The sequence below is a fragment of the Vidua macroura genome, chromosome 21 (genome assembly GCF_024509145.1).
Source record: "Vidua macroura isolate BioBank_ID:100142 chromosome 21, ASM2450914v1, whole genome shotgun sequence".
NCBI classification, from domain to species: domain Eukaryota; kingdom Metazoa; phylum Chordata; class Aves; order Passeriformes; family Viduidae; genus Vidua; species Vidua macroura.
This window is the reverse complement of record NC_071591.1, coordinates 10421612-10449204: the sequence shown is the minus strand read 5'-3', so window position 1 is coordinate 10449204 and position 27593 is coordinate 10421612. Positions and strand designations below refer to the sequence as shown.

The window sequence follows — 27593 nt, the reverse complement described above, 5'->3', positions numbered from 1 at the left end:
CAGGTACACACAATAAATAAGTATGAGCAGCTACAAATGGGGAAGAAGAAAGTAAATTCAGGATGTATTTATATTTTAAATATATATATATTTTATTACATTTTCAGTAGTACATCTTCTGAAGATCATTTTGGCACCTCTTGCCACCCTATTTATCCTTAAAAGCAGTTCTTTTTAACCCTGTGGCACTGCAGCAGGTGCTGTGCATCCCTGCCTTCCTCAGGATTTGTTCCTGAGCTGCTCATCAGGCTGTGTGGTGACATTGTCTGACAAATTCCAATGACCACATTTTGCTTCTCCTGCAGCCTGAGGGTGGTCTGAAACACCCGGATATATCCTCACCTGTAAGGTGGTATTTGTGATTTTCAAAAATTACTTCCAAGCAAGGAAAAGGGGCTCAACACAACAGAAAAGCCAAGAGACACAAAGAAAAATCAGGCTGTGTTATTTGGGATCAGCTGGGATTTTGTGGGATGTGGCCCAGGAGTTTCCAGTCTGTGGGGCTGGTCACAGTGAGCACTAACATTCTCTGACAGCTGCTCCTGTTTATGCCAGAATTTCAGGCACAAGAGAAGGAGGCTGTCAGAGATGCTCTGGGCTTACAGAAAGGAGGCTGGGCTCTGAAGCATCTCCCAAAATGGGGAGGTCACTGGAGAGCTGTGCAGGATTAACCTGCAGGCAGGCTCAGCACTGGGATCTGCTTTTGAGGAACAGCACAAAATCCAGCTGTGCTTCTTGAACAGAACTGCAGGTACATAGAAGCAGGAAATGGAGACAGAAGGGCCAGGATCTACCAGCAAATAACCATGAGTGGTCTTCCAGCCTCCAGCAAATGTCCCTGAATTGCCATAGGAACAACTGCAACAGCCCAGGAATGGAAGCAAGCAGAGCAGTAGAACTGGCTCATAGTGGAGCTCTTTTTCAGCATTGTTTCCCTGCCCATCCCCCAGATGGTGTCACAGTACAGCCTGGGAGCACAGCGTGCTTTAAACTGCAGCTTACTTGTGATGGTCCTCAAAAAGGTGTCACCAGGGAAAAATCTCACTAAACCCCCACTGTCAGCAAGATGTCCTGATTCAGCCAGCCTGACTGACACACTGGAGATCAAGGCTCCCGAAAGCACCACATCCTGATTCTTCCCACTTTTAACAGTGCTTTATTTAAAGAACCCAGGAACAGCAGGACTCTTCCCTAGAATATCAACCAGCACTGCTCCCCCAGACTCCGGAATTCTCCCCTGAAGAAATTCATGAAGTCCCAGATCACTAACCAGACATACCTGAAGTTAATCCATCAGCTGTACTTTGAGATACCTTCAGCTTTTAGCAATCCTTCCCTGCCCACTTTGCTGTGCATTTTCTGGTTTCTTTCCCAGGGCACAGAACTGCAATCCAAGGGCTGTGCCCAGCACTAACTGGGCTGCAAGCCCAGGGACCTGCACTTTATTCCACTGACACTCACCCATTTGCTGCCTCTGGCAAGTCACTTTCTTTCTGTCCTGCTGCTTCCTGCCTGCCTACAGAATTCCAAACTTCCCTGGGAAGTGATCCTAGGCTCAGCCAGGCAAAGGGCTTAGAACTATTATGGACTGGGAGTATGTCTGTTCTATCTGTTAACATTTGGTATTTTGATATTGAAAGGCCATTGCTGAAGTGAAATGAGGCAAGTGTCATATTAATATTTGCCAGAGCAACCTGAGTTCTGCCCTGGGCTGGTCTGAAGAGGCAGAGAGCACTGTAAGAAAGAGCAGCAGCGAGCAGGCAGAGCAAGGCTCTGGTGCCTACACACTCGCAGGTGAACTTCATGGACAACCCTAAAACTCAGTTCCCCTTCAAGCTCTGCAAGCCAGTTATGATTACTCTGAAGATGCTCCTGTACCTAAGCTCCTCTTTCCTACACAGAAAAGTATGGTACCACACTCCAACAGGCTGAATGTTCCAGCCACAGAACCAGAATCCCAGAAGGGTTGGGGTTGGAAGGGACCTTGTTTCACCCCCTGGCATGGCAGGGACACCTCCCACTGTCCCAGGCTGCTCCCAGCCCTGTCCAGCCTGGCCTTGGGCACTTCCAGGGATTCCGGGCCAGCCTCAGCTTCTCTGGGCACCCTGTGCCACAGCCTGCCCACCCTGCCAGGGAACAATTCCTTCCCAATATCCCATCCAACCCTGCCCTCTGCAATTCTGTGATTCTGTAGCTGTGTCCCCAGCATGGGACATGTGCACTGAACACACCCCACTGGACACCATCCACTGAACACACCCCACCCCACACCCTGGCACAGTGCAAACACCAGATCAGGTGAGAGGAGCTGCTACCTCAGCCGTGTCCCTGCCCCCACAGGGCCCTGGACCCCCGCTTGCCCCTGGGTTTATTCAGTGACCTGTCCAGGTGCCAAAAATGTCCTATGGAATGTGAGCAGCAGGAGGGAGACTGTTTGAGTTTGTAACTCCCCTAAACATGACTGGAATTCTCATGGAGAATGAGAGCACACACCCAACCCAAACACCTTCCCTGAGGACTTCCCAGAGTCCAGAGCAAACCACACAGGCTCTGACCATCTCCGAAAAGACCTCCAGACTCTTCTATGGGAACAGTCAGTGACCCAGATGTCAAACTAGCCACACCTGTCTAGGAAAAGATATTAAATAGGCAGTTTTTTTCAAAATCACCCTCTTCTCTTCCGTGTCCCTACCAGTTAAAGTTGGTAGCAGTCAGACACGTCTCTTTAACACATTAGCACTGTGGGTTGCATTGTTTTCTTCTCTCTCATGTGGGAATTGTGGTCTTGGACCCTGAGCCAAGGCTAGAAGAGGAGCTCCCAAAGCCACACAGCCGTGTCCCTGTGAGCAATCCCCTCCTCACCACCACAGAGCTGTGGCACTTCAAGAATGGGTCTAAAAAAATAAAGAGAGCCCCAGAGACACCATCTATTGACTATAAACCCCAAAGACTGAAAATAACCGACTAAATGCAACAGTTTTTCCTCAAGTGAGTCTTCAAAGTGCTTTCCCAGCTGGAAAGTCTAAACACCACTTTCTCCTCTTTGGGCAGGCAGCGAACAAAGAACAGCTCTCAGCTGAGTCCCGGCTGGCCCCACAGCTCCTTCCTCCCAGGGAGAAAAAGGGCCAGGATGGGCCTTCCCCAACAGCCCCTCTGACCACAGCCCCTCAGACCTGAAGGCAAGGGCACATTCCAGCACAGCCTCACCCCCGGTCAGTCCCTCGTCCTCCCGCAGCCCAGGCTCGCTCACACACCCAGACTTTGCTTCCCACAACAGAGCTGGCTGCTCCAGGGCAGCCCAGGGAGCACAGCACAGGAACTGAAGCATAGCCCAGGTGCTCTGCACAGGCAGCAGCTGAGATGTCACCTGGCACACAGGGTTGCCTTCACCAACACTTCTTGGGTGACCACTGGTGGCTGTGAGTAACAGCTGGCTCCAGCAAGTGGCCATGGAGAAAATCTGATCAGCTTTTCAAACCCTGCACTTTGTGATGTGAACTAATGTCGTATAATGTAGTTATTATGTGAACTAATCCAGGGCCCCACTGCTGGTCAAGTGACTCCTCACTCACAGGTTCAGGATGGATGCAATCCATGCCCCACAGTGAAGCACAGGAGAAAAAATAACACCTTCCTGTATCCCTTAAATACTGAGAAATTTTGGGAGAGGCCAGCAAACCATGCCTGCAGAGATCATGAATGTAGAGGTTCCCAATGAGATAAAAATAGCAGAGGAAGACTGGAACAATGCAGACATCTGTAAGAGAGAGGGTGTAAACAGCCAGACTGGGTCACAGAGAAACAGCAGTGCAGCAGCAGGCAAAGCAAAAATAGCAGGAAAGGAAAGATAAATAAAAAATTCCTAAAATATAATGAGGCGCAAACAGACTGACGAGGAAACAAGAAAACCATTGAATGGAAAAATGAGAAGAGACATGCAGAAGCAACTAGGGTAGGCCAGGGATTTAATCCATCCTCAGAGGGGAAGGCACAGGGAGGAAAGAAGAGAGCTGAGTTGTTTCACTGCAGCACGAGGAAGACAGCTCTGTCAGGAAATTACAACCATGTGCACTTAGGCACAGCAGCACTGGCTCAGCAGTCTCACATCCACTCTGCAGGACAGGTGACATGTCCAGGCTGTCCCTCCAGCAGGGCATGGCCATGGTGGATCCTTCTTCCCCTTTCCCTATCCCACCATTCACCATCTCCTAATTCTGGTGGCTTGGTTTTGCCTCCATCTCTTTCAGCTAGATGAGACTATTTTGGGATATGAGTGTGGCAGGTAAAAAGTGATTCCTGCACAGGGGATGGGGCTGGACCCTGCATGAAGATGGAACCATTTCCTGTCCCTCCTACTGCTCCATCTCCAGTGCCACCACAGCAACTCCTTGGGAGCCAGGTGTAGGGAGCAGCTGCTTCTCGCTGTTCTCTCCCAGACTTCTGCCCATGATGTTCCCTTCTCCCCCTCTCTCCATGACCTAGACACCACAGAAGAGGCATTTACATCCACAGAAATCCTTCTATAGCTCCAACAACATCAAGTCTGCCCACACAGCAACAGTGTGAGCCCTCATGTCTCTTTCTCTCTTCACACCTCACTCTGCCCTATCTTTTCCAGCCAAAAAAGTTCCCACAACAGGTGGGAAGGGGAGAAGCTGACTTACAGGGGAAAAAAAATCTCTCTTTGCACAGGGTGGTTCCCAAGCTCTGGCAAAAAAGTACCCAATACCCAAAGAGCAAACCCAGGATGCACACAGCCTAGCCCAGAACATAGCAGTGCCTGCCAGCAAAATTCAGAGCAAGGGAGCCAGGAGATGAGCCTGGAAAGCCTCAAAGTATGTAAAACACCAACAGGTAGCTGAGCAATGACTGAAGGAGAGACACCAAAGGAGGTGACAGGAGCCTGGGAAGGAGTTTCCATGCCCTGCACAGAGCTGGACTCTGTCAAGGGAAAGGCTCAGCTGCAGAGCCCAGCTTTTCCTGTGAGCAATACACTGTGTGTACACACTAACGTGGGATGGCTGCTTGCTACTGAGATGTTTCAGCTCAGGGCTGAGGATCTCCATTCCCCACCTGCAGTGAAGTCAGTCCTGCTTCCTTTTGGAGACAGAAAGCCAAGACCCCCCCTATGCTAATGCCAATTGTTCACCTATCACAGAATATGATGAAGAAAGAATTCAGAAAAGGTGGTCTAGTTTCATTTTTTTTCTTTACTATTTATCTAACATTCCTATACCCACCCAGGGTAAGTTTGGTGCTTCCAAGCTGCTGTCTGCAACCACCAATGTTGAGAACTTACCTTTCCAGTGGGGAATCATGGCTATCACCTAACACATAGCATAACCCAGGTGGGCAAAGGCCTCAGGAGATTTCTGGTCTGACCTCCTGCTCAGAGCTGAGTCAGCTCCACACTCAGTCCTGGTTACCTGGGACTTTACCCAGGCTGGTCTGGTAAATCCCCAAGGATGCAGGACACACCTCTCTGGACAGCCTGCTCCACAGCACGAGGGAGCACTTTTCCTTCCACACAGCCTCCACCTCTCTTCTCTCCACTTCATGCCCATTATCTCTCAGTTCTGCCACCGGGAGCTGCCTGGCCCCACCTTCCCACCCCACCCACCCCCCACAGGGGCCATGAGTCTGTCCCCATCTCCCTCCGGTGCCACCTCTTCCACTGCTGCCCCGGCCCTCTCTCAGCCCTGGGCCGGCTCTGGCTCTCCCTCCCCGGGGTTGGGGCACACACCCCCAACTGCAGGTTTAGGGTTTAAAAATTATACAGGGCTGAACATATCTTACAGCCGCGAGAGGCTGGCAGTACCCTGCTCCTCCCCGCACAGGAGGCAGCGGGAGCTCCGCTCATGGTTCCCTCACAGCGCTCACCGGGCAGCTCCCGGGGCAATGCGCCCCCCTCGCGGGGGGGACAGCGACAACCGTCTGAGCTGCTGGGCCCTGAGGGGCGCGCCCCCGTGCCCCGAGAGGCGCCCAGGCCGTGAGGAGCGGCCCCGCCGTGCCGTGAGAGAGCCCGAGCCGTGCCCGCCACCCCGCCGTGCCCGCCCGCTCTGCCCCGCCGCCGCCTCCCGCCGCCGCCATCTTCGCGGGGGGGCCGCCCCCTGCCGGCCGCCTGCGGCACGGCCCCGCCGCAGCCCCGGCCCCGCGGGACCCTCAGGGAGCGGGACCCTCGCCCGGCCCGGCCCGGCACACGCGGCCCCTCGCGCCCCGCTGTACTTACTGCCTTGTGAGGCTCCTTCCCCTGAGGCAGCTTCGGTGTCTGCAAAGAGAAAGAGCTGCGCTTAGATCCGCCGGCCGCGCTGCCCCGGCCGCCGCCGCCGCCCCGCTCGCTCCCTCGCTCTCCTCTCCTCTCCGCCGCTCTGCCCGGCCCCTCGCGGGACGGAGCGGGCCCCGAGGGGTTTACTGGGACTGCGAGGGCGGACATGGCCCACAGGGGCTCGTGGTTACAGCGCAGCTGCCCATGGTCATGTAATAGTCTGGGCTGGAAGAGACATTAACGCCCATCTCGTTCCACCCCTGCCATGGTCAGGGACACCTTCCATTATTCCAGGCTGCTCCAAGCCCCATCCAGCCTGGCCTTGGGCACTGCCAGGGATCTAGGGGCAGCCACAGCTGCTCTGGGCACCCTGTGCCAGGGCCTGCCCACCCTCCCAGGGAACAATTCCTAATTCCCAATCTCCCATCCAGCCCTGCCCTCTGGCAGTGGAAGCCATTCCCTGTGTCCTGTCCCTCCATCCCTTGTGTCCCCAGTCCCTCTCCAGCTCTCCTGGAGCCCTTTCAGGCCCTGCAAGGAGCTCTGAGCTCTCCCTGGAGCTTCTCCTCTCCAGGTGAGCACCCCCAGCTCTCCCAGCCTGGCTGCAGAGCAGAGGCTCCAGCCCCTGCAGCAGCTCTGTGGTCTCCTCTGAACACATTTTAACAGGCAAGCGCTGGGAACCCAGGAAAGCCAGCAGTGAACAGCACACCCGGCTCAGCTCCCGTGGGATTTGGCACAGCCGGCTCCACCACCGTGCCTGCCCTCCACAGGCAGTGATGGCAAAGCCTCCACGAGAAATGGGCCACAAGAATTCCCCCAGGGTGATTCTATCCGGTTCTTACTGAAGGAGGACGTGAAAAGAAGGGAGAAAAAGCTCCCTCCACTGTCGTGTGTGGGACTGCAAGAAGCACACAGCACAGATCATGTTCAAACCCTAAATGAATGCAACAGGCAAAGCTGCAAGCTGGAAAACAAACCCCAAAGTTACAAGTCAAGTATCATAAACGATTAGGATTTCCAAGCCAGTTTGAAGCGTTTCATATTCATCCTAAATTACATATACTGTATGTCACATTATCTAATAACGTAACTGTGTTGCAAAATATTCCATATGTCTGTTGGAATGATGCTTGCACTGTGCTAGAAACCACAGCTGCAGAATGGCACAGCGTTTTTGAATTTAAAATTTTCAATCTTAAGTAGTGAGCACTGTTTGGATTTAATTTCCTTATTTCTTAAAAATAATAAAAACAAATGATTGTGGCTTTGTGAATTTGTACATTTCTACTTGATTAACCTGCCTGATTAGATCATTCTTCTAGGCAACGGTATTAATTTGGCACAACTTCATAAATTCAGGGGCCAGATCAGAAACCCTCAGTATCAGATGCAGAACCTCAACAGCAAAGCCCAGGATTTTTCCACAGCTGCTACTTGTTTGAATTCCCACCCATCATCCAAGGAAAAGCAGCTATGGCACAATAGATTTATGTAAAATGCTGTTCTGGTGTTCACAAGCAATGGCATAAATAAATCATAAAAGATATGCACTATTTAAATAGCTTTAAAATATACTTTAGTCAAATTCAACAAGAATCAGACAACACACAAAATTTGAGGAACAGCCATTTCTGAACTGTGTCAAGAATTGTTGTTATTCTTAGTCATAGACAGACTAAAGTATTCATGAATTAAAAAATGACCAACTAAAAAATCCCCTTACAGCCCACTCTATATCACTTTTGAGGTCAGACCAAGTAATTCTAGTTGTGAAACAAAAGACAAATTTCTGAGAAAGTTGCAAAAGTCAGTAAGAATAGGGAGGTGGGCAGGGAAGCTGGAAAATGGGCCAGTTAACTCCTCTGTCCTAAGAAACTTTCTGCATCTCATAAGTATCTGCTGCAGACTGGGAAATGTGCCCGGGAAAAATGGATCTTGGGATGCAGAGCAGAGGGCAAAGGACCTCCCCAAAATAATCTGATATTTTCAGTAGCAAATAAACAAATGAACCCCAACTTTCTATGGCTCAGGAACACCACTTGTCCTCAGGGATGGTTATTCCTCTACTAGTTTTCTACTCCTCACCTCAAAATCCTTTCAGTGACACAACCACTTTAACTCAGACTCCAAAAAATGTGCACTTTGGAAAAAAGCATTTTTCCATATTCACCATTTGAATGAGTCATCTTCCTTTTCATATTTTTTGAATTGAGCAGAACCCATTCTTGGAAAACATTAATCTGAAACTTGAAAAACTTTGAGAAGTTTTTTAACAACTGGTGAAACTCAAAACTTGGCTTGAAGAATCCAGCCCCACTCAGAGCATCCAGGATCTGTTCTGGTGAGGGCAGCTCAGCCCTTGGCTGGCACAGCCCTGTGGGGAGGACATGGAGAGCTGAGGGGCTTGGAGGGAGGCAATGCAACAACTTAGACAGAAAATAAATAATAATGAAAAACAACTTGAGCAAAATCATCAGTCAGCCCAGAAAAGCTTATCTGGAAACAGAGAACTTCCACCAATTCTTGGGCTAGAGGCGAAATATCCTGCGAGGGTTAAACTTGAGCCTTGCTATTTTCTTTCCTTGCTTTTGGAAGAATTCTCCTTTGGGTACAAATCTCCCTTGCTTGGCCTCAGCCCAGAGGTTTATAAATTTGCTGTTTGAAAGTCTAATAAAGCAATTTCAGCCTTTTTTTTTTTTTTTCAGTTATCTAAAAGTGAAATAATTTTCCTGACTCAAACCATGCAGATGCTTTGCTGCTCATGTTGCTTAAACACGACCCAACTGTACAAAGCAGAACTTTCTAGCTGACTAACTCCTGAAGGCAATCCAAACCTTTTAATGACCTGAAAAACCCCACACAGCTAAAATAAAAGCACCGTAAGCAAAACATTTTTAAGCCCTGGGCTGCGTGTAGGCGAAGCGGTAACAGTTGGGACAGAGCCTTCCATCGGCACCGGGAATGCACAGCCCAGCTGAACTCCAGCAGGAGGAAGGAGCTGGGATCCTGCAGGGCTGCAGAACAGCTCACAAAGGAGCCTTTCAGCTCCACAACATAACTTTTTTGTTGGGTTTCTTTTTTATTTTATTTGTGAGTTTTGGGGAGGCGAAGGGGAAGGAACACAACCTTTTCCTTTCTTCCTCGATGAAACATAGTGGGGAAATTTCTTACCTATGTTTCTGGTTCTTTGCAGAACCCTTACATGGGGATTTTTGTGCCTGGATCTCAGTTTTCAGGGGAAAGCAGAATGGGAACTTGTCCCTGCAAGGCAGCATGTCCTGAAGCAGAGCTGCCTCAGCCCTTCTGCCAACTGCCAGAGCAGTCACTGCCTGAAATTCTCCAGCCAATGCTCAGCACCACAGGGAAGGCTCAATAAACAAAGAAAATTCCCTGTTTTATAATATAAACTCCCCTGCTCCTGAAGGCAGACAAGAAAAGAAACCAGCCTCAAGAACACGGGTCACCTCCAACGCAGCTTGTCGGCCATGGAGAGCTGGAGTGGAGGCAGGTACAGCTATAAAAAAATCTAGAAAATTTCTCAAAAAAATGCTCATTGCAAAGAAAAATGTGATGTTGTCAGGGCGAAACTCTTCATGTGGAGCTGAACAGATCAAAGGATGAGAAGATATTAAGTTCTGCACAGGGCAAAACAAGCAGTGGATAAGGACAGATCGACTGCATGAGCAGAGAGGGTGACAGACCTTTACCCTGCTGTAAGGCTCAGGTGGGTCCTGGGCACAAAAACTAGCTCAGAAAAAACCCAGGTCAAAGCAAGGACAACTAGAGGCCCCCAAACCTTGCATTTTGAGTCACTGAATGGTGACAGACGGGCTGACGACACAGATGTTTTGTTTGCCACAAAGGTCCAAAGCAGATCAGCACCAGTTTCTCTGCTCTCTTCTGGCCTGAGCTTTTTCTGTCTCCTGCTCTGTCACCTGCAGCACCATCCCAGGGCCTGGCCAAGGCCCGTTAGTGACACAGGAACCACATGGACAAGCAGAGAGCAGAGGCCTGGGATGGGTTTATGATTGTATCCTTCAGCAAATCACAAACAGCAGCTATTGCTGCTGGAATGGCCAAAAAACCCTAAAGAGCAGAAAGGGGCCTCAGTTTGTTCTAGCTCCTCTGATGCTGAGCTGGTGAGTCTCCCAGGATCAGTCTACCTTTGGGAAAGGCAAATGCTATATGACTGATGGGTGGCCAGACCTTGGGAAAACCATGGCTGGTACCTTCCTGCAAAGAGGGAATCCAGGCTCTGCCATTGCAGTCTGGCTCCTCCCTTGCCCAACCAGAAAGAAACGACTGAAAGATTCAGGATTGGAGTTTCTGGCAGCTGAGAACTGCACGGATTGGGCCAAGGGAGCTCACATTGCAGTGCTTCGAGGAAAGCAGCCCTGGGAGAGCTGGCTGCCAGTGCCCTGGCACTGGATCTGAGGCACGCACTGGAGATCACAGGGGGAACAGGAACGTGCAGGGTTGTACCCTCAGTGCAGCGATCCCACCACGTTATCTCACGTTTCTCAGCCTGGGGCAGCACTGGCCCCTCCTCCTCTATGAAACCTTGGAGCAATAAAAGCATCTTTCACAAAAATCCCCTTCACTCCTGCAGTCTTCTGCCATCCCAGCACCATTTCTGGTCCAGTCCATGCACAACTCACACTGGATAATATGACACAGGGCTTTCCTCCAAAGAATCCTTCCTTCTTTTTTCCTGCCTGTTTTAATCTTTCACTGCAGGTTTATTCCTCTGAAGCCAGGCACACTCTGCCAGTGCCTGGGAGAAGCTTCCTGGGAGAAGCCCACTGCCAGAGCTGCATCATGTTTGCAGTTTCATTTCTTGCTGAAGAGTGTAGATGAATAAATAACTCATTTGTATTTTTATTGTCTTAAGGCAATTTGAATGCACTTTAAATGTTACTACTACATGAATCCATTTACAGTAACATAAACCAAGACTTTCTAAGTATCACAGATACAAATTCTGCTTCTCCATCACTGATGTGAGAATTAGTGATAAATTTCCACATTCAGAATTTTGAAAATTTTCATTTTCTGCAACTACATATGACAAAGACCTTGGAAGCAAAAGGTAAAGTCATGTCTCCACTGAGTTCATATCAAAACTATGGGTATCAAACGTACAGGCCTATGTTGATACACCCATATAATTTAATATATTTCTTAATTTCATTATCAATATATAAATGAATACAAATTAATCAGATCACACACTAGGAGGTGACATCGTGCTAACAGAGCTTCTAAAATTCCAGCTGAACTAAAGATCCCATGGTGCTTGGGGAAGAGATGTAAAATAAAAGCAATCCTTGTCTCACATTTAAATACTACAATTATTACTGCAAAATTATTGCAATGCTGTGATGTAATGGTAAAGCATATCCCTGTTATTTTAGGGATTTTTTTCCTTAAGAAAAGAAGCAGAGTGAAGCTACTTGAAGCTATATTTAAAGGACTTTAAGGAATTTTGTTGGTATTTAGAAAAGAAATAGCAGCATGGAAAAGCAATTCTGTGTATCCAGAGGTACAGAAGCAGCTCTGTGATATTAAACAGCACACAAGGAATATGCAACCATGCAATTAAGGATGTGTTATGAGACTGTGACAAACTCTGGGCAGTTAAGGATTCATGTTCATTTCTCAGCTGTGCATGTGCTGACTTTTGAGAGTTTGAACATTTAAAACTTAATATTAGCATTCATTATTCCTGGTTTTTCAACCACTGGTTACACCTGAGGAGCTAAAGCAGATGCTCCTGCCAGCCTGGCACAGTGACTCCAGTGCTCACCTCAGGGGACAGGAGACAAACCCAGAGAAAGGCTCAGGAGGAGCTGGATTGCAGTCCCTGCTATTCTTGTATTCCAGAGCTCCAAATCCTGCAAACTACACTTTGATTGAATAAACCACCTCAAACTTTCACATTTCTGCAATTAAGCAACATTAGATTGTTCAGTCTTACAGAAAACCCAGATCAAGCCACTCCTGACCAAGCACGAGACCTTTCCTGCACACAGTGCATTTGGGAAGTGACCTCAGCTGACAGCAGGGGCACAGGGGCAGCTCAAGGAGCATTTTGATTTGAACATAAAAATACAGCAGTCACAATGCCCATATCTGATTTATATCCTCCCAGGCTGACTTCTCAGGGATGGATGGAACTCCCAGATGGGCAGGAGCACAGAGCACCTCAGGGAGATGCCACCACATTGCTGGCACTGGGACCTGCCAGGCGAAACTGATCTGAGCTCCCCCTGCACACAGGGATGCCCTCGACAGCCCTGGGCAGTAAATACTGCCCTGAACACAGGAGCTGCTCCTGACCTGGGGAGAAATATTGCTGGAGTAAAGAGCCACAAAGCTGAGACAGCCCCAAAGTTCATCACCGGGCCCCTCTCAGTGGGACACCCCAGAGAAGAATTACCAGTGACCAGGGAAGCAGCAGAGCAACCTGCAAGACCTTCCTAAAAATAGACCTAAAATCACAGAATATCCTGGAAGGGACCCTCTAGGATCATCCAACTCCAGGTGTCCAACTCCTGTCCCTCCCCAGACCCCCCAACAACCCCACCCTGGGCATCCCTGGCAGCGCTGGCCAAACGCTCCTGGAGCTCTGGCAGCCTCGGGGCCGTGCCCATTCCCTGGGGAGCCTGGGCAGTGCCAGCATCCTCTGGGGGAAGAACCTTTCCTGCTCTCCAGCCTGAGCTTGCCCTGAATCTGTGTTATCCCAGGATTCCCGAGATTCCAGCAGGACTGAGATACCTCTGTGTGCTCGCACATGGGTCTGGAAACAGTTGTAATACTTGTATTTCTTCCCACATATTCCACACTCGTAAGACCCTGAAAAACAAGAGGGAGAAGCACACATCACTATGAGAGATCAGGAAAACAGCCTCCCTGCACACTGGTCCATAAACTGCGAGCAAAAGGCTGTACTTGACAGCAAAGTAATTTTTGGAAGGTTCACAGAGATAAATGCAGGAAATCACTATCCCAGACACTATTCTTTCTGCCAGCCTTATTTAAGATTCCTTGGCATATTACCCTGAACTTATATTTTCAGTGTATCTTTTTAACTTTGCTAATGTGAAAGGGACACTCTCAAAATAGCCTGACTTATAATTTTATAATAATGACTAATGTTTCCTATGGACAGAAATAACCTTGAATTACTTTTCAGTAAGTTCCTAGTAGCTGGGAAAAAATCCTTTTCAACTGAAAAAAGAAGGCAATATGTTATCTTGAGGCCTGGAGTTTTCAAATTTTCTCAAGAAATGCATAATGTACAAATTTCCCAAGAAACCCACAGAGATTTGGTAAATATCCACCCAGAGGAAACCAAATAGATGCAAATAGAACTTTTGCCCTTTTTAAGGAAAAGCACATGACCACAGTAGTCCCTCTTCTCAATTTGTGTCTCTAATTCCAGAAAACACACATCTGCAAACAGTCATCTGAAATGAAACCAGAGGAAAAGAGCTGGAAGAACCATTTGTAATGATGAAGTTATGCCATGAATTTAGACTCTTCTGTTATTGAACAGACAGAAATTTCCTTAGATTTGTTACTTGAGTTACTTTGAATCGACTTGAGTTGATTCAATCTCTTTTTTTTCCTACTTCACTTTGTTGCACAGTCTATAAATTCACTTTCCCAGCTCTTATTTGCAGAATGCACTGCATTTCTTAACTGTCCACTAGAGCTGTGAACTGGGATCCCCTCGGTGCTCTTTGGAGAGGGTGAGAGCATCACTTGACTGAAGAGGAGGTGGGAGAAAAAAAGGGCTGAATTAATTTGGTATGAATGCAGAATTTCATTTCCATGCACCTTTCCTCACACAACCTTGAAACAGTCTTTTCCTGACCATGCCAAACAGCAAAACTCAGGGAGGAGCCACAAAGGAGAACAAAAACTTTGACACACATCCAGATAAACATTCCCAAACAGCATTTCACAGCAATACTCACCTGGAGCCACTCAAAGTGAGCTCTTGCCAGGAACAAACCCAGGGTGCTGTCTGAACACACTATGCCCACAGTCCTTTTTCCCCTTCCATGTCCCATTCTTGCAGCTTGGGAAGAAAACACCCCCCTTAGAGTGTGAGAGCCCTGAATTCCCTGCCCATCACTGACAGCACCTCCTGGGGCTCTGTCCTGAGCTGGGGAGGCTCCTTTGTCACTGATGCTGAAAGAGGCCATTTGCCACAGTCTGATACATCAGAGTACCCAGCTGAAAAAATACTCACATATTCTGATAGCACAGGCACCTGGCTGTATCTGATCTGCTGCAGAGCATTTCTATTATCATGGCTCACTGTATTTTATATAGATACACATCTGTGGGACAGTCACCACCTGTGGTCACTCCACACAGGCTGCCTGAGTGAAACCTGGGCTATCAGCAAGTCAGCAGCATTTGCCAGCCCTCATTCCCATGCTCAAGGACTGGTTATTTTCACCACAAACCTCCAAAATTCTATTCTGAAAACTCTTGGAGCTGGAGCCCCAAAGCAGCAGATGAGAGCACTCACCATGCGCTGGGCCCTGCAAAGAGGAGCCCTGAGCACAGCTGAAGTTCAGCTGAACCAACAGCAGGATGAGACTGATGCCCACCCACATCCCAACAGTGCTGGCTGCACATGGAGCACTGGGAAGAGCTGGGATGGCTCCAGAGGAGACCACTGAGTTAATCACAGGGCTGGAGCCCTCAGAGCCCCTTCCAGGAGAGCTGGAGATGGACTTGGGACAAGGCCTAGAGGGACAGGACACAGGGAATGGCTCCCACTGCCAGAGGGCAGGGATGGGTGGGATATTGGGCAGGAATTGTTCCCTGGGAGGGTGGGCAGGCCCTGGCACAGAGTGTCCAGAGAAGCAGTGGCTGCCCCTGGATCCCTGGCAGTGCCCAAGGCCAGGCTAGACAGGGCTGGGAGCAGCCTGGGACAGTGGAAAGTGTCCCTTCCAGCCCAAAGCATTCTGTGATTCTATGAGTTGGTGCAAACAGCCAAACACAATGAGGAGCTCTAGGCTGAACTTTTTTCCCCATTTTTATTGTATTTCCTATGGCACACAGATGCACTGGCTGTGCAGAAGTTCTCCAGGAAAGTCAGCTGTGCAGGTAACTGTGCAGTGCCTTCCTTCTGCACTGTGCACCCGAGCAGAGGCTGCAGCCCTCGTGCAGGGGCTGTGCTGGACACCAGGGGCAGGAGCTGAGGAGCTGAGGGACCATGTGTCCCAGGCCATGGCTTTTGTGCAGGTGTCCCGAATCTCCCAGGTCTCAAGTGGAACCCAGGGAAGGTTGGAGTCAGCTTTGAGGGGGACACCTGCACTCACCCTCTGCCCACAGGTGGTAGAGCAGTGCCCCAGGAGCACAGGGAGCTGGGGAGGGTGTGAGGGAGGTGTGTTACAGACCTGAGGCAGAGACACAGCTCAGCAGCCACAGCTGTGTGCTCAGCTCACCACAGGCCCTCACGTTAGAGAGGGGAGGGGTGACTTGCCACAAAAAATGTGCTGTTAGAGAGGAGGAAAGATGAAATGGAGGAAGAAGGACAACACTGTGTGTTAAGGCCTTGCAGAGAACATGCCCATGTGGCCTTGGACAGCAGCAGTGAGGTCCTTGTCCACTCAGGGTGTGTCATGCAGGTCACAGCCGGTGGTAGCAGGAGGGGAGGTGGGGAAGGTTTGGGGTTAGTTGGTGCACTCAGTTGGGCCAGGCTTTTCCTGAGCCTTGCAGCTGGAATCTGGGCAATGCACCCATTGCTTCCAGAGCTTCCTTTGCTCCCTGAGCCCTGGTTAGACTTTCACACCCTTCCATCACATACCGGACGTGTATCTCAATGCATGGTCAAAAATCCAGGTCCCTGAATATCGATTTCGTGTATATCCAACGGAAGAGTCACGTTCCACTGCTTTTCCATCTAAATTGTGCAAAAAGAAATCAGAAAAAAGCCCTTAAAGTGGATGCATTTCCAAGGAATAATGATGGCTGAAGCCTATTAAAAATTTCCAAGACCCATATGTCCCTGTGGCTTTCTGACAAGATGTCAGAGGTCTCACAGAGTTTCTTAAGGCTTCTGCAGAACTATTTTACCTCACCAGGGAGAATCCAAAGTGCTCTTGAATTTCACTCGCTGAGCAGCTCAGCGAGTGAAATATCAGCACCATGGCATGAACCCAGTGTGTGCCTGGGAGGTAGACAGAGAGGCTCAGAGCAGAAGGATTCTCTCTTCACTCTGTCTCAGAAACATTTCTGATTTAATGCATTACTGGAAAAGTCCTCTCCAAAATGTTCCTTGTAAAGCACCAGATTGGGAGAGCAGATTGAGAGCTTAAGGAGTCTTGTATCAAACTTCTGATCAGCTCACAGATAGCTCAGTCTTCCTGGACACAAATACTGATCTGATGCTATTCCCAAGAGGAGGAAATGATCCACATCTGATAAACAGTCTCCCCCTCTTTCTCCCCAGTTGCAACACAAGTGCCCTTTGCTTTTCCTCTCCTCTCCAGACAGCTCCATGGGACTTCTGTGCCTGTCTGCCCTGAGAAGAATCCATGTGCTGTGGCTCTTCAAGTGACCCTGGCCTGAGGTCAGCACGTGAATCTTGCCAGAAGAAAGAAGAACAGGAAATGTGACACCCCTGAGCTGTGCAGGGCAGGATCCCCCACCCCAGGGCTGGGACACCCAGGGTACCGTGGGGGTGCAGGGGGGAGTGGGGGATCCACAGCAGCTGCAGCTGACAGGAGCCAGGTGAGAGCCAACCTCTCCACTGGCTTCCTCTGCTTGGGATGCCAGAGGGGGATCCCACAGGATCGAAAGACTTCTGTGGAAAAGCAGCTGAGAGGAAAATGGTCCAAACCCACAAACAGCTCTTTGGCTGGGGGACTGTGGCCACTGTTCCCAACCATCCCACCCAGTACAGCCCCTTCCAGCCCCCACGGGGTTTGGGATGCTCCACACGGATGGAGGCAGAGTTGGAGTGGCCCAAAGTGCCGGGAGAGACAGGAGCTGGTGCAAACAGGAGGCAAAAAACACAAGGCCTGGTTTGATGTAAACACTGCAAGGGAATAGCAGCAACTGAGCTGGGAATCCCTTTTATAAATTGCTCCAAGTAACAACTAAAATATAAATAGAGCAGATGTATCACTCAGAAAAGAGACATAAATCTTGTAATGTGCATTTCAGCCACGTCCCAGGGCTGAGCCCTGCAGGGAAGCTGTCAATTGGAGCCACGTGTGCCCTTCAGCTCCATGGTCCCAGCTCAGACACATCTCCCATTTAACCAACTGTCCCCAGCACCCCTTGAAAGGAGACAGGCTGGGGGGTTGGCAATTCCATGCAGAGGAGAGAGGTTCATTCACTCCTGAGTCACCACTTCATCAGGATTAGCTATTAAAATAACCATTTTCAACACCTCCAGTCTCAGCTGCCCCAATGAAGGTGAATAAAATCCTACCAAAGCTCGCCTGTATGCCTGGAGGAAGGGATTCAGACACAGGGCTCCCAGATCCCAGGGCAAGGAAAGCTCCTGGAAGTGCTGGGAGCAGCAGCAGAGTCACAGAGCCTTTTCTCTGGAGGCAGGAGGCACCAGCAGCATCAGCAGGTCACACTTTTGGGCTGCTCCAGTGCAGCAGCTGGAATGGCCAATGAGGAGCTGAAATGGCCACTAGAGTAGCTGGAATGGCCAGTGGAGCAGTGGCACATGGGGCACATTCCTGGTGTGAGGCACCCTGGTGCGTGCAGAGATGGGCACAGTGCTCGTGTGTGATCTCCATGGGGGGACAGAGGGGACCAGGTGCCAGAGCTCAGCAAACACAAGGAGCTGGGCACCACAGGCTGTGCACACAGAGCACAGCACCTGATGGCCAAGCTGGAGTGATTCAGAGCCACCTCCCCAAAAACAAAGGTCATGTGAATGCCAGACAGGGGCTCTTCCAGGGCTCTGTTCACAAAGGAATTGGCACCAACCTCCATCACTTCCAAACCAAACTGCCTTTAAAGAAGCCTGGGCTTTACAATGACCAATACAAGGTGTGTTTCACTGGAAAAGGCCCTTCCAGACAGAAGCCCTCCAGTTTATATGGCTTTCAACCACCATTGACACTTTAGGTCAATGAATCTGTCCCTCTCTCCACAGTGTGCATAAATTGTGAGTGTCCTCCTCACAGTCCCCAACGCTTTCCACAGGGACAACACAGAATCACAGAGCCATGGAACAGTCCGAACTGAAGGGACCCACCAGGATCACCCAGCCCAGCCCCTGTCCCTGCCCAGACCCCCCAACAACCCCACCCTGGGCATCCCTGGCAGCGCTGGCCAAACGCTCCTGGAGCTCTGGCAGCCTCGGGGCCGTGCCCATTCCCTGGGGAGCCTGGGCAGTGCCAGCACCCTCTGGGGGAAGAACCTTTCCTGATCTCCAGCTGTTCCCTGGCTCCTGTCTCTGTCCCAGAGCAGAGATGGGAGCTGTCCCTCATGAGGAGCTGCAGCCCCCGGGGAGCTCTGCCCTCAGCCTGCTCCAGCTCAACAATCCCAGTGCCCTCAGCTGCTCCTCACTGGTTTCCCCTCCAGTCCACCCAAGTGAGCCAAGAGCAAAAGCCCCCTCCCCACTGCACAGCAACGCAGCCAAGCTCAGCTGGAAACCAGCATTGCTAGAGGACACTGACTGCAGAGCAGCTGCTGCTGCCTAGCCAGGAGCTGTGGGGAGAAGAGGGTCCTGTGGGACAAACGCCCAAGCTGCAGATGCTTTCACCAAGAGCTGGTGGCCATGGCTGGAGGAGAAGCTCCCGTTGCTGCCCATCAGTCACAGCTCCACCTCCCCCTCCCAGGGCACCAGGGATGCTTTTCAGCTTTGCCCATGTAATGATCAAGAGCTGCAGAGGCACAAAAACTCTGAAAATACACAGAGTATTTCTTCCAAATTGTAAAATCTTTATGTGAGAAATAGTTTTAGACTTCTTAAGCTTTCCCTAGACTTGCACAGACAGCACTGAACTCCTGCCCTGTTGTTCTTAGTGGCTATCCTGTGATGGAAAGGAGGACAGGGAGAACAACAATGCTTCTGAGACAACCACCAGCTAAGGACATCTCCTGGATTTCTTTCCAGCAGTATGGATAATGATCATCAAAACCCAGGAGAAAATCCAACATCAATTCCTCTTTTCTCTCCCCCTGCAGGACAGACCAACCCCAAGTGCAATGCTGGGCAGCTCAAATCAGCCTTCTCCTGAGTCCCTTAAAAGAAACCTGGTCCAACTGCTCTTCCTTCTTTTTATTAGCAAGTGCCTTTGGATCTCAGAGACACTGCAGGGACCTGCTCCAGGCTGAGGACAACAGAGACACTGCAGGAGTGGTGCCTTGCCAGGTTCCCACAGGAAGCCCCTTCCCTGGAGCAGGAGGAGAGGACAGTTTGATGTTCACAGAAAAAAGAAAAAGCTTCTTCTCATCACAGCAGGAGGTGGGGTGGGGACAGGAAGCACTGTTTTGAACAGGGCACACCACAGCCAGCCCAGAGTCAAAAGTATTCCCACAACTGAAAACAAACAGCAACCTGTAAAACCTGCTCTTGAGCTCAGACTCATTTACAGAAAGCATCCACATTCCTCAGAGCAACTTTCCTCAAAACACCTCAGCTGTTTCTCAGGCTTTCCTTTCCAAGTTCCTCATCTGTGTCAAACACACCTCCAGCCCTGAGCTCACCAGGTGCTGCAGGTGACTGATGGGCAAGTCCCTGAACATGCCAAAAGAAGATAAGGAGCTTTTTCTTTCAGATCTCGGCTGAGCCTTTAGGTGCAACCAGATGCAAACAGACACAGAAGGTCAATAATCCTGAGCCAGGACCCCAAGACTGATGTTCACCCTGGCTCTGGGCCCTCCAGCAGAGCTGAGTGTCCAGGCACAGCTCTCCAGAGCCTTACTCTGTCCCCACACCCCGAGGGAATGGTGTCCCGTGCCTCACCGAGCGTCTGCTGGTTGCGCACGCCGCCGATGACCACGCAGATTTCTGCAGGCACATCGCCCGGCCCATCCTTGATGTTCTTCTTGGAATCTTTGGTGTCATCCTGCCAGATCACCTCCTCGATGTAGTCATCTGGTACCTCTGTCTTCACTTTCACCTCAGTCATCATTCCAGCCTCTTCACTGGGGGAGGACTGAGATGTCACCGAGTCGGAGCCCTCAGCTTTTGGGCTCGGTGGGCTCCTCTTCAAACACTCCCTGAAGGGGGAAAGAGAGGAGAGAATGTGAATCCTCAATGCCAAGCGCTCATTTTGTCATCACCAGGACCTAATTCAAGGCATGGTTCATGCAGGTTATTTAAAAGAAGCATATCAATGTGTGTCTGCCATACATGATAAGTAATTAAAATTTAACCGGACAACAGCAATAAAATTATTTGCTAGTAATGAAAATAATGTTAATCATCACAAACAACTGTAGCGCTCATAAACACACTGGACCCCTAAAGAAGAGCACAGAACTTGCCCTGGTTGCCAGCAGGCCATGGGCACAGCTCCAGCAGTTCTGACTGCAGGTATTTTGCCAACACTAGTCCATACACACAAAGCCATATTCTCCTGTGGCACTTGGGGACATGGGTCACTGGTGGACCTGACACTGCTGAATTCAGTTTGACTTGGATGATCTTCAAGGTTTTCTCCAACCTAAACGATTCTATGATTCCATGACATTTTTAATTTGGAGCTATCTCCACCCTCTATCGCATCTTCTCTTTTATCCCTTCAAGCAACCTGACATCCCCTGGTATTCAGAGGCTTTATTGAACATACACAGTGCTGATCAAAGGGGATCATCTGGAGGATGAGGATATTTTGGGAGACTACCACATTATGGACAGATACAACTATTTGGGATGACAGGGAAAGCCTAATGGAAGGGGAAAGGCAAAGGAGGTCCACTGTGCTCAGAAACAGGTTAGGAAATAGCATGTGTTTTCATCAGGGTAAGAAGAGCTGGGAATATATGGGAGAAAACAATCTAAACAAATATTCAAAACCCTTTAAGGAAAGGAAGTTGGACACCTCAAAGCTGTAAAACAACATCAACAGGTGCTGTGGTGGCAAAAGGCAAAGGGGTTATGAGTCCACCAGACAAGGATGTGGGAATAAGCCAGTGGAGCTCCTTTAGCATCACTCATTATGGACCCCCAATTTTTCATACTGGTTATTAATACACTCCACCATGCAATACAAAGATAAAATAATTGCTGGTTCAGTTTGTGCAGAAATCAGAACTAAATGTATAATGGCTCAGACTACCCAGAAACAGAAAACACTGTGAAATATTTAGAGTCATGTAAACACTGGGAACAGCCAAAGGTATTTGAAAATGTTTTAGGCAGAAGTAACAAAATTAAATGAAAAATATACTGAACTAATGGATGATTATTAGATCGTGCAACAGTGACAGAGAAAAAAAATCCCAATTGCTTGGAACATCATAAAGTTTGTCAGGACAAAGTATGAATTACAGTGTTAGAGAGCTAACACCTGCAGTGGGTTCTGACACAGGTTATGGAGCTCACAGAGGAACCAGGATGGTGCAACTGGAGGTGAAAGTGTGGAGCTCCTGGGAGGACAGGGATGAGGGGAGCAGAGGAACAGAGAGAACAATCCTCCAGTAATTACTGCCCAACCTCCCACACGGACATGTAGTCACTACTCAAACTGGGTCAGGCACATCCTATTGCCAGAGGTTTTATTATTCATCCCTCCATTCTCATTATGGAATGAAATGTACAATTAATAGCCCCTAAACAGAGAGAATTAGCCTTGACCTGCCTTCCCACTCATTTCCTGCCTTCTCACACATACTCCCCCCTGCTGTGCTCCCAAAATCATACAGGGCTCTTACAAGTGAGAAAGATGGATTGAGACAGAGAAGATGTGGTTGAGAACTGGACAATCTTTATGGTAAATATTACTGAGTGTGCCACAGGCCCATCCATCTCAGCCACCAGCACCCTTCCAAGGGAAGGCAGTGAGTACAGAATACTCAGGGATCAGCAAAGAGTGGGATTGACTGCAGATCAATCAAACCCAGAAGGTGTGAAATGCAAAAGGCAACAATAGGGTAGAGTAGTGAGGACTGTGGAGGAAGATCAAAGCCAGCCAGGGCAGTTCCCACGGGGAGCCTGGAAGGTGGGAGAGGCAGTGTAGAGCTTGGTTATGGATGGCACTGCAACCTGGACCTGCCAGTCCTGGGCAAAGCAACAGGAAAATCCAGGCATGAGCCAAGTGATCTGGGATTAGAAACTGATACCAGTGCAGTGAGACTGAGGCTAGAGCCTTCTGAGGAGATTATAAAATGGGCAAGAATACAATGACTTTCTGATGATGCCAGCTTTGCACTGGTCACATTCAAACACAAACCAAATCAGCAATAGGCCCCGTGCTGCGAGGCAAAGCTGTTCTCCATGTGCATTGCTCCTGAATAGAGAGGCATTTCCACAGGACTCCTGGAATGCTTGACGTGGGACAGATTTATTCATGCTCTAGAATTAAATTAAACACCACTGTTGCTAAAAATGATGGGTGGAGCCATGGAGGGATGGAGAGCAAAGACTGTGAACAGGGCACTCCAGCAGTGGATCCCTCTCTCCGTAGCTGGCTCTGCCCAAGACCAGTGGCTGCAGCACAGTCAGACAAGCCCAGGACTGTGGATGCACCCATGTGGTATGCAACCACAGAGAACCACACTCTGAGCTGAAGGACTGACCAAATTTTCGGTTCAGGTGCCTGAGATGGAAGGAGGAGATAATTTTCTCCCTGTCTGAAGCTGTGGTGAAGCCACTCCTCATGTGCTGCAGACACAGTGAGCAGCTTCAGGTTTCAGAGGTGATCAGGAAAGCTGAAGATGATTCCAAAATGCAGCACTGAAATGGTTCAAGACTGGGAGAAGACACATTATGACTCTGTGAGACCAAACTGCTCCAGTCTGTTTCTCATGCCAAACTGAAGACTAGAAGATGATTTGATTGCAGCATATCATCATCTTCATGGGGAGAAAATACTGTCTTGCCTTAACTTGGCAGGGTGCAAGCTCATTGCTGGAAGCTGGAACCAGCTGAAATGAGGCACAAAACATTAGCACAGATGGTGGGCCACTGGAACAGCCGTTTTCCAAAGGATGTGCTCAGGGAGAACAGTTCCCCCCGAGTTTTCAAACCCAGAGTTGTGTGTCTGGCTGGCAGGTCCCTGGGCTCAGTACAGATGTGCACTGGCCACGCTTGGTGGCCTGGAGCTGAGGAATATATAAATTGTTAGACAAGACCAATGGACTCTCAGAACCTTTTCCCTTCATGCACACTGACTTTGTGGATCCAGCTCTGCCAAGAAAGGAATTTCCCAGCTGGAATGTCTGTTCCTGGGTGGGACCTAACCCTGCAAACATTAACTGACAGCAATTCATTGCCCCATATGTTCTAACTCAGGTACCTGATGTGCAGAAGGACACGGCCCCATATACGTCAGCAACTTTCTTCTACATGATTTCATGGTTCACAAGCCCTGAAAAGAGCCTGCTGTTCCCCTCAAAAACAAGTGAAATCATAAAAACAGCAGCACTGACACTCCTGGGAGCAGGGCTGAGCTCTCCAAAAGCCACTTGGTGCCTTAGCTGGAGCTGCACAACTTTGGAGAGGAGGAGGAGGCAGCTCTCCCAGCAGGAGTGAGCATCACTTTCTTGTAGTCCCCTGTGAAATCCAGGTCATGCTTCTGTGGCTAGAGCACAACCAGGACCAGTCCAGGCTTTTCTGGAGCTCAGTTGTGAATGGGATAGAAATGTTCCCAAGGGTCCAGGGGAGAGCTGGGCTCAGGGAATGATCCTCATGGCACAGCAGGTCATGGGACAGCAGAGTTTGAAGCCTCCTGGTTAGGCTGGGGAAAGAGTACCAACGTCCCAGAGCAAAACTGGAAGGAAAAGGAAGCTACTGACACTGGAAAGTTTCAGGCAGGATGGAAAGGGGGACGTACACAGCCCCAGCAGAACCAGTTTTCCTTGGAAGACAGAAGTCATCACAGGCTCTACTATGCACAGAATCAACCCACACATGCACTGAGCCAGGGCAGGTGACCCAGAGAAGCTACATTTCATTCCCAGTCCTTTGGTCCTTGGATCAGCCTTTGCAAGCCCATGATGCTGCACTTGCTCAGTGTTGTGCTGAATTTTACCTCCCTTGCTACTGAGCAGCACAAAGAACCTCCACTTGGAGGTGAGGATAAAGCAGCAAGAGATCTGGAACATCCTTGTTCTCCAGAAATTCCCTGAGAGACTCAGGGAGGGACAGGGAACATCCTGCCTGGGGGAGGGAAGACACCAGGCCTCAGTACCGCCATGGCCAGGCCTGGTTCTGCCACTCCTGTCCCATGGCAGATCTTCCAGAGCTGAGGCACAACTGCTGGAAAGGCTCAGAAAGAGGATGAGCAACAACAGGAGTGAATTTTCAGTTCTGCAGCTCCCAAGGCTCCAAGCAGCTGTCACAGGTTTGGGAGAGGGCACAGAGAGAAAAGGACTCGAAGCTTTCGGGGTGTCAGGTAAGTTCAGTATCAGTGCTGGGGGCAGAAAGACTCCCCAGTGTGACCCAGGCAGCGCCCACGTCCCCTGTGCCCATACAGAGACCTGCCCCGGCTGCCAGATCCCTGCAGGGGCACTGCTGGGGACACACTGGGACCAGTGATGGCCAGAGCCTCCACTTGGTGGAGACAGCAGCGCACAGGAGCCAAGGGAGAACCTGCCAGAGTCACCTCCCACCGCCGGCTCCCTCAGCCACCCTCTCCTGGTGGCTCTGAGCTCGGTCCCCAGCCTCATGCCACCACCCCTCTGCATGAAACAATGCAGGTTTAGTGTTCAGTGTGGCCTTCCAGGGGTCAGCTGCACCTTCCTCTGCAGGTCCATCCATGGGCTGATGTTCCCTGGCAAGAGGATATTCCTGTTCTCCAAACACAACACTGCTTGCACAGGACAAAAACTGCTCAGAGCCATCAGGCCACAGAGGAGCAGAGTGCACGGGCACAGCTGGCTTAAACCCTACCTCCTTCCACAGGGGGATCTAACTTCTTCTCCACGGCTTTGCCCCTTCCTGGGAAATACCAACCTTCACTGTTCCATGTCTTGTTTTTACTGAGCTGTGGGCCCTGGCAATCCAAGAGACTCTTCCATGCCGAGGAGAGGAGGCAGAAGCCTTGGGATCACACAGTGCTCACTCCGTACCTGGTTGCTCCTACAGGTGAGGTCCTGTTTCACTTCCCAGAACAGACTCTGTGATTTCCAACATGAAAGAGGCAAACAGACATTGCACTTGCATGTATCCCTGCTCTCACTAAGTAGGCCACACAGCCAATTACTGTAATACCAGCTCTGCCATCTCACAATGCTCATTTCAACATTGCTGCCTGCTTTGATCATCAGGCTTTCATCTTCCGATGACGTTACGGCCACTTTCATGTCAGACACAAGTGTGTGAAGGCAGAAGAGATTTCAGAAGGCCTTAATGAAGCCTCAGCATGAGGAACTGGAAAGGCAGGGGTAGAAGTGGGTTCCTGGACCCATTTGGGCACAACTTCCTTGGCCCTACACCTGTGGCAGTTTCAGCAGAGCTCAATGATGCAGCACGACAATATGGGCCAGAACAGTTCTAGGTGTGAAGCCTCACCAGCATCAATGCAGGGAGCAACAGGAGGACAATGCCAGGAGCTCTTCCCGAGGGAAGGACAGAAAGGGAAGGCTGGGTGCTGGCAGTGCTCCCCTCTGCACGGTGACACCACCCACAGATCCAGCAGCCCCTTCCAGCTGATCTCCTGTAGCAGGAGGGCAGAGAAGGGGGTGAAGGCTGCAGCGTGGAGCTGTTCTGGGCCCTGCAGGGTCTCCCTGGCTGTGATGAGCAGAACAGCAATGAGTGAAAGCAAACGGGGCCCGTCAGCTGCTGCAGCCACAAGAAACTCGCGCTTTGCAGTTTGCTGTTTCTGATCTGCAGTAGCATCCTCATAAATAATGAAAGTGACTAAAAGCTACTTAAAAAACACACACTCCTCCCTTCTGAAAGAATGAGAAAAAAAAACCCCAATTATAAAAGGACATTTCTTCCAGCTAGGAATAATTTGTCATGTAATTCTCTGAAGACAGCAACAGAAACATGCATGCTCCGTGCTCCCTTTGAGTCATCTGTGATTGCATATGTACTCAGATGGCTTCTAATGAGGCTATTTTTACAGCACACATCCTGCTGAGTTTTTGGGGAGGGGCAGAGCGAGATCAGTGAAGTATCAGTCTTCAACATCAGCTCCTCAAAAGGAGAGGAAAAGGAAGCACATGTGGAGGAGGATGTACCACTCTGAACCAACACCTACGAACAGCTCTCCTGCCCCAGCAGCGAATGTGGAGCATCTTTTGGTTTTTTCTGAACAACACTCAAGCTGGAAAACCCAGAGATCATTAGTGCCTTGATGATATCAATGATGGCCAAATTGCACAGGGCTCTGCACACGTTGCTCTGGTAGAAGCTGTCCCTGCTCATGGCAGGGGGTGGAACAGGATGGGTCTTCAAGGTCCCCCCAACCCAACCCATTCTGTGATTCCGTGGTGACATCCCTTGGCAGAGGACAGGGTGTGCCCAGTTAGAGTAAAACTGAAACACATTTTGGGCACTCCTTGGAAGACTCTTCTGGTCTGCAGCACCAAAGAGGATTCAAAAATACTCATGGGGATCAAGCAATGGACACCTTTGCAGAGGCCAGCAGGACAACAGCACCAGTGGGATGTCCCAACTTGTCTTCTGGAAACCAATGTGCAGTTGGCTCATCCAAGGCTAAATCAAAAGGCCTCAGCTGTCAGAAACCAAAGGAAGCAAAAAATGGGGGAGGCTTAAACTGGGCTCAGTTTACAGATGTCTGCCATGGTTTTACAAGAACCAGAAGGTTCCTGTCATGACTGGAGCTATGGGAAGTGGAATAGACAGAACACATGTAAATGAACTCTCATTTTACATGGAGATGATGAAAGCAGAGACAAGAAAAAGAAGGATGTAAGTTGAAAATCTGCTTGTCTGATAAATTAGCTGTGGTGACCTTCCCACCTCTCCCCATGGCTCTCATCTGCTTCCTGGGGCAGCCCAGGGGGGTGGGCCCCGTGCCTTACACCAGGAGGAGGTGGAGATCAGGAAGCAGAGGAACTGCCTGGTGTCCTTCCCTGGGGACATCTGCTGCAGACATCACCAGACAAGAAGATTTTCAAGTGCAGGGTTAAAAGAGAGAAAAGCAGGAGCTGTTTTCCCAGCATTACAATTGAGCTCCAGGCTCCAGCCCCAGCTTCA

At 49.8% G+C, this 27593-nt stretch overlaps 1 protein-coding gene across 5 annotated transcripts in view; it reads right to left on the bottom strand.

Annotated features, from left to right (window-relative positions):
• The window catches only part of ZNF618 (zinc finger protein 618), a 149067-nt gene that overhangs the window by 49734 nt on the left and 71740 nt on the right, over positions 1–27593 (bottom strand). For 4 of the 5 annotated variants that reach the window (XM_053996263.1, XM_053996264.1, XM_053996266.1 and 1 more), the window contains exons 3-6: positions 20226–20482; positions 16095–16190; positions 13040–13117; positions 6230–6268 (exon numbers count right to left, since the gene is read on the bottom strand). In XM_053996263.1, coding sequence (XP_053852238.1) covers positions 6230–6268; positions 13040–13117; positions 16095–16190; positions 20226–20482 — 470 coding nt within the window. The remainder of the gene's footprint in view (positions 1–6229; positions 6269–13039; positions 13118–16094; positions 16191–20225; positions 20483–27593) is intronic. The other variant, XM_053996267.1, reaches the window with a different exon arrangement.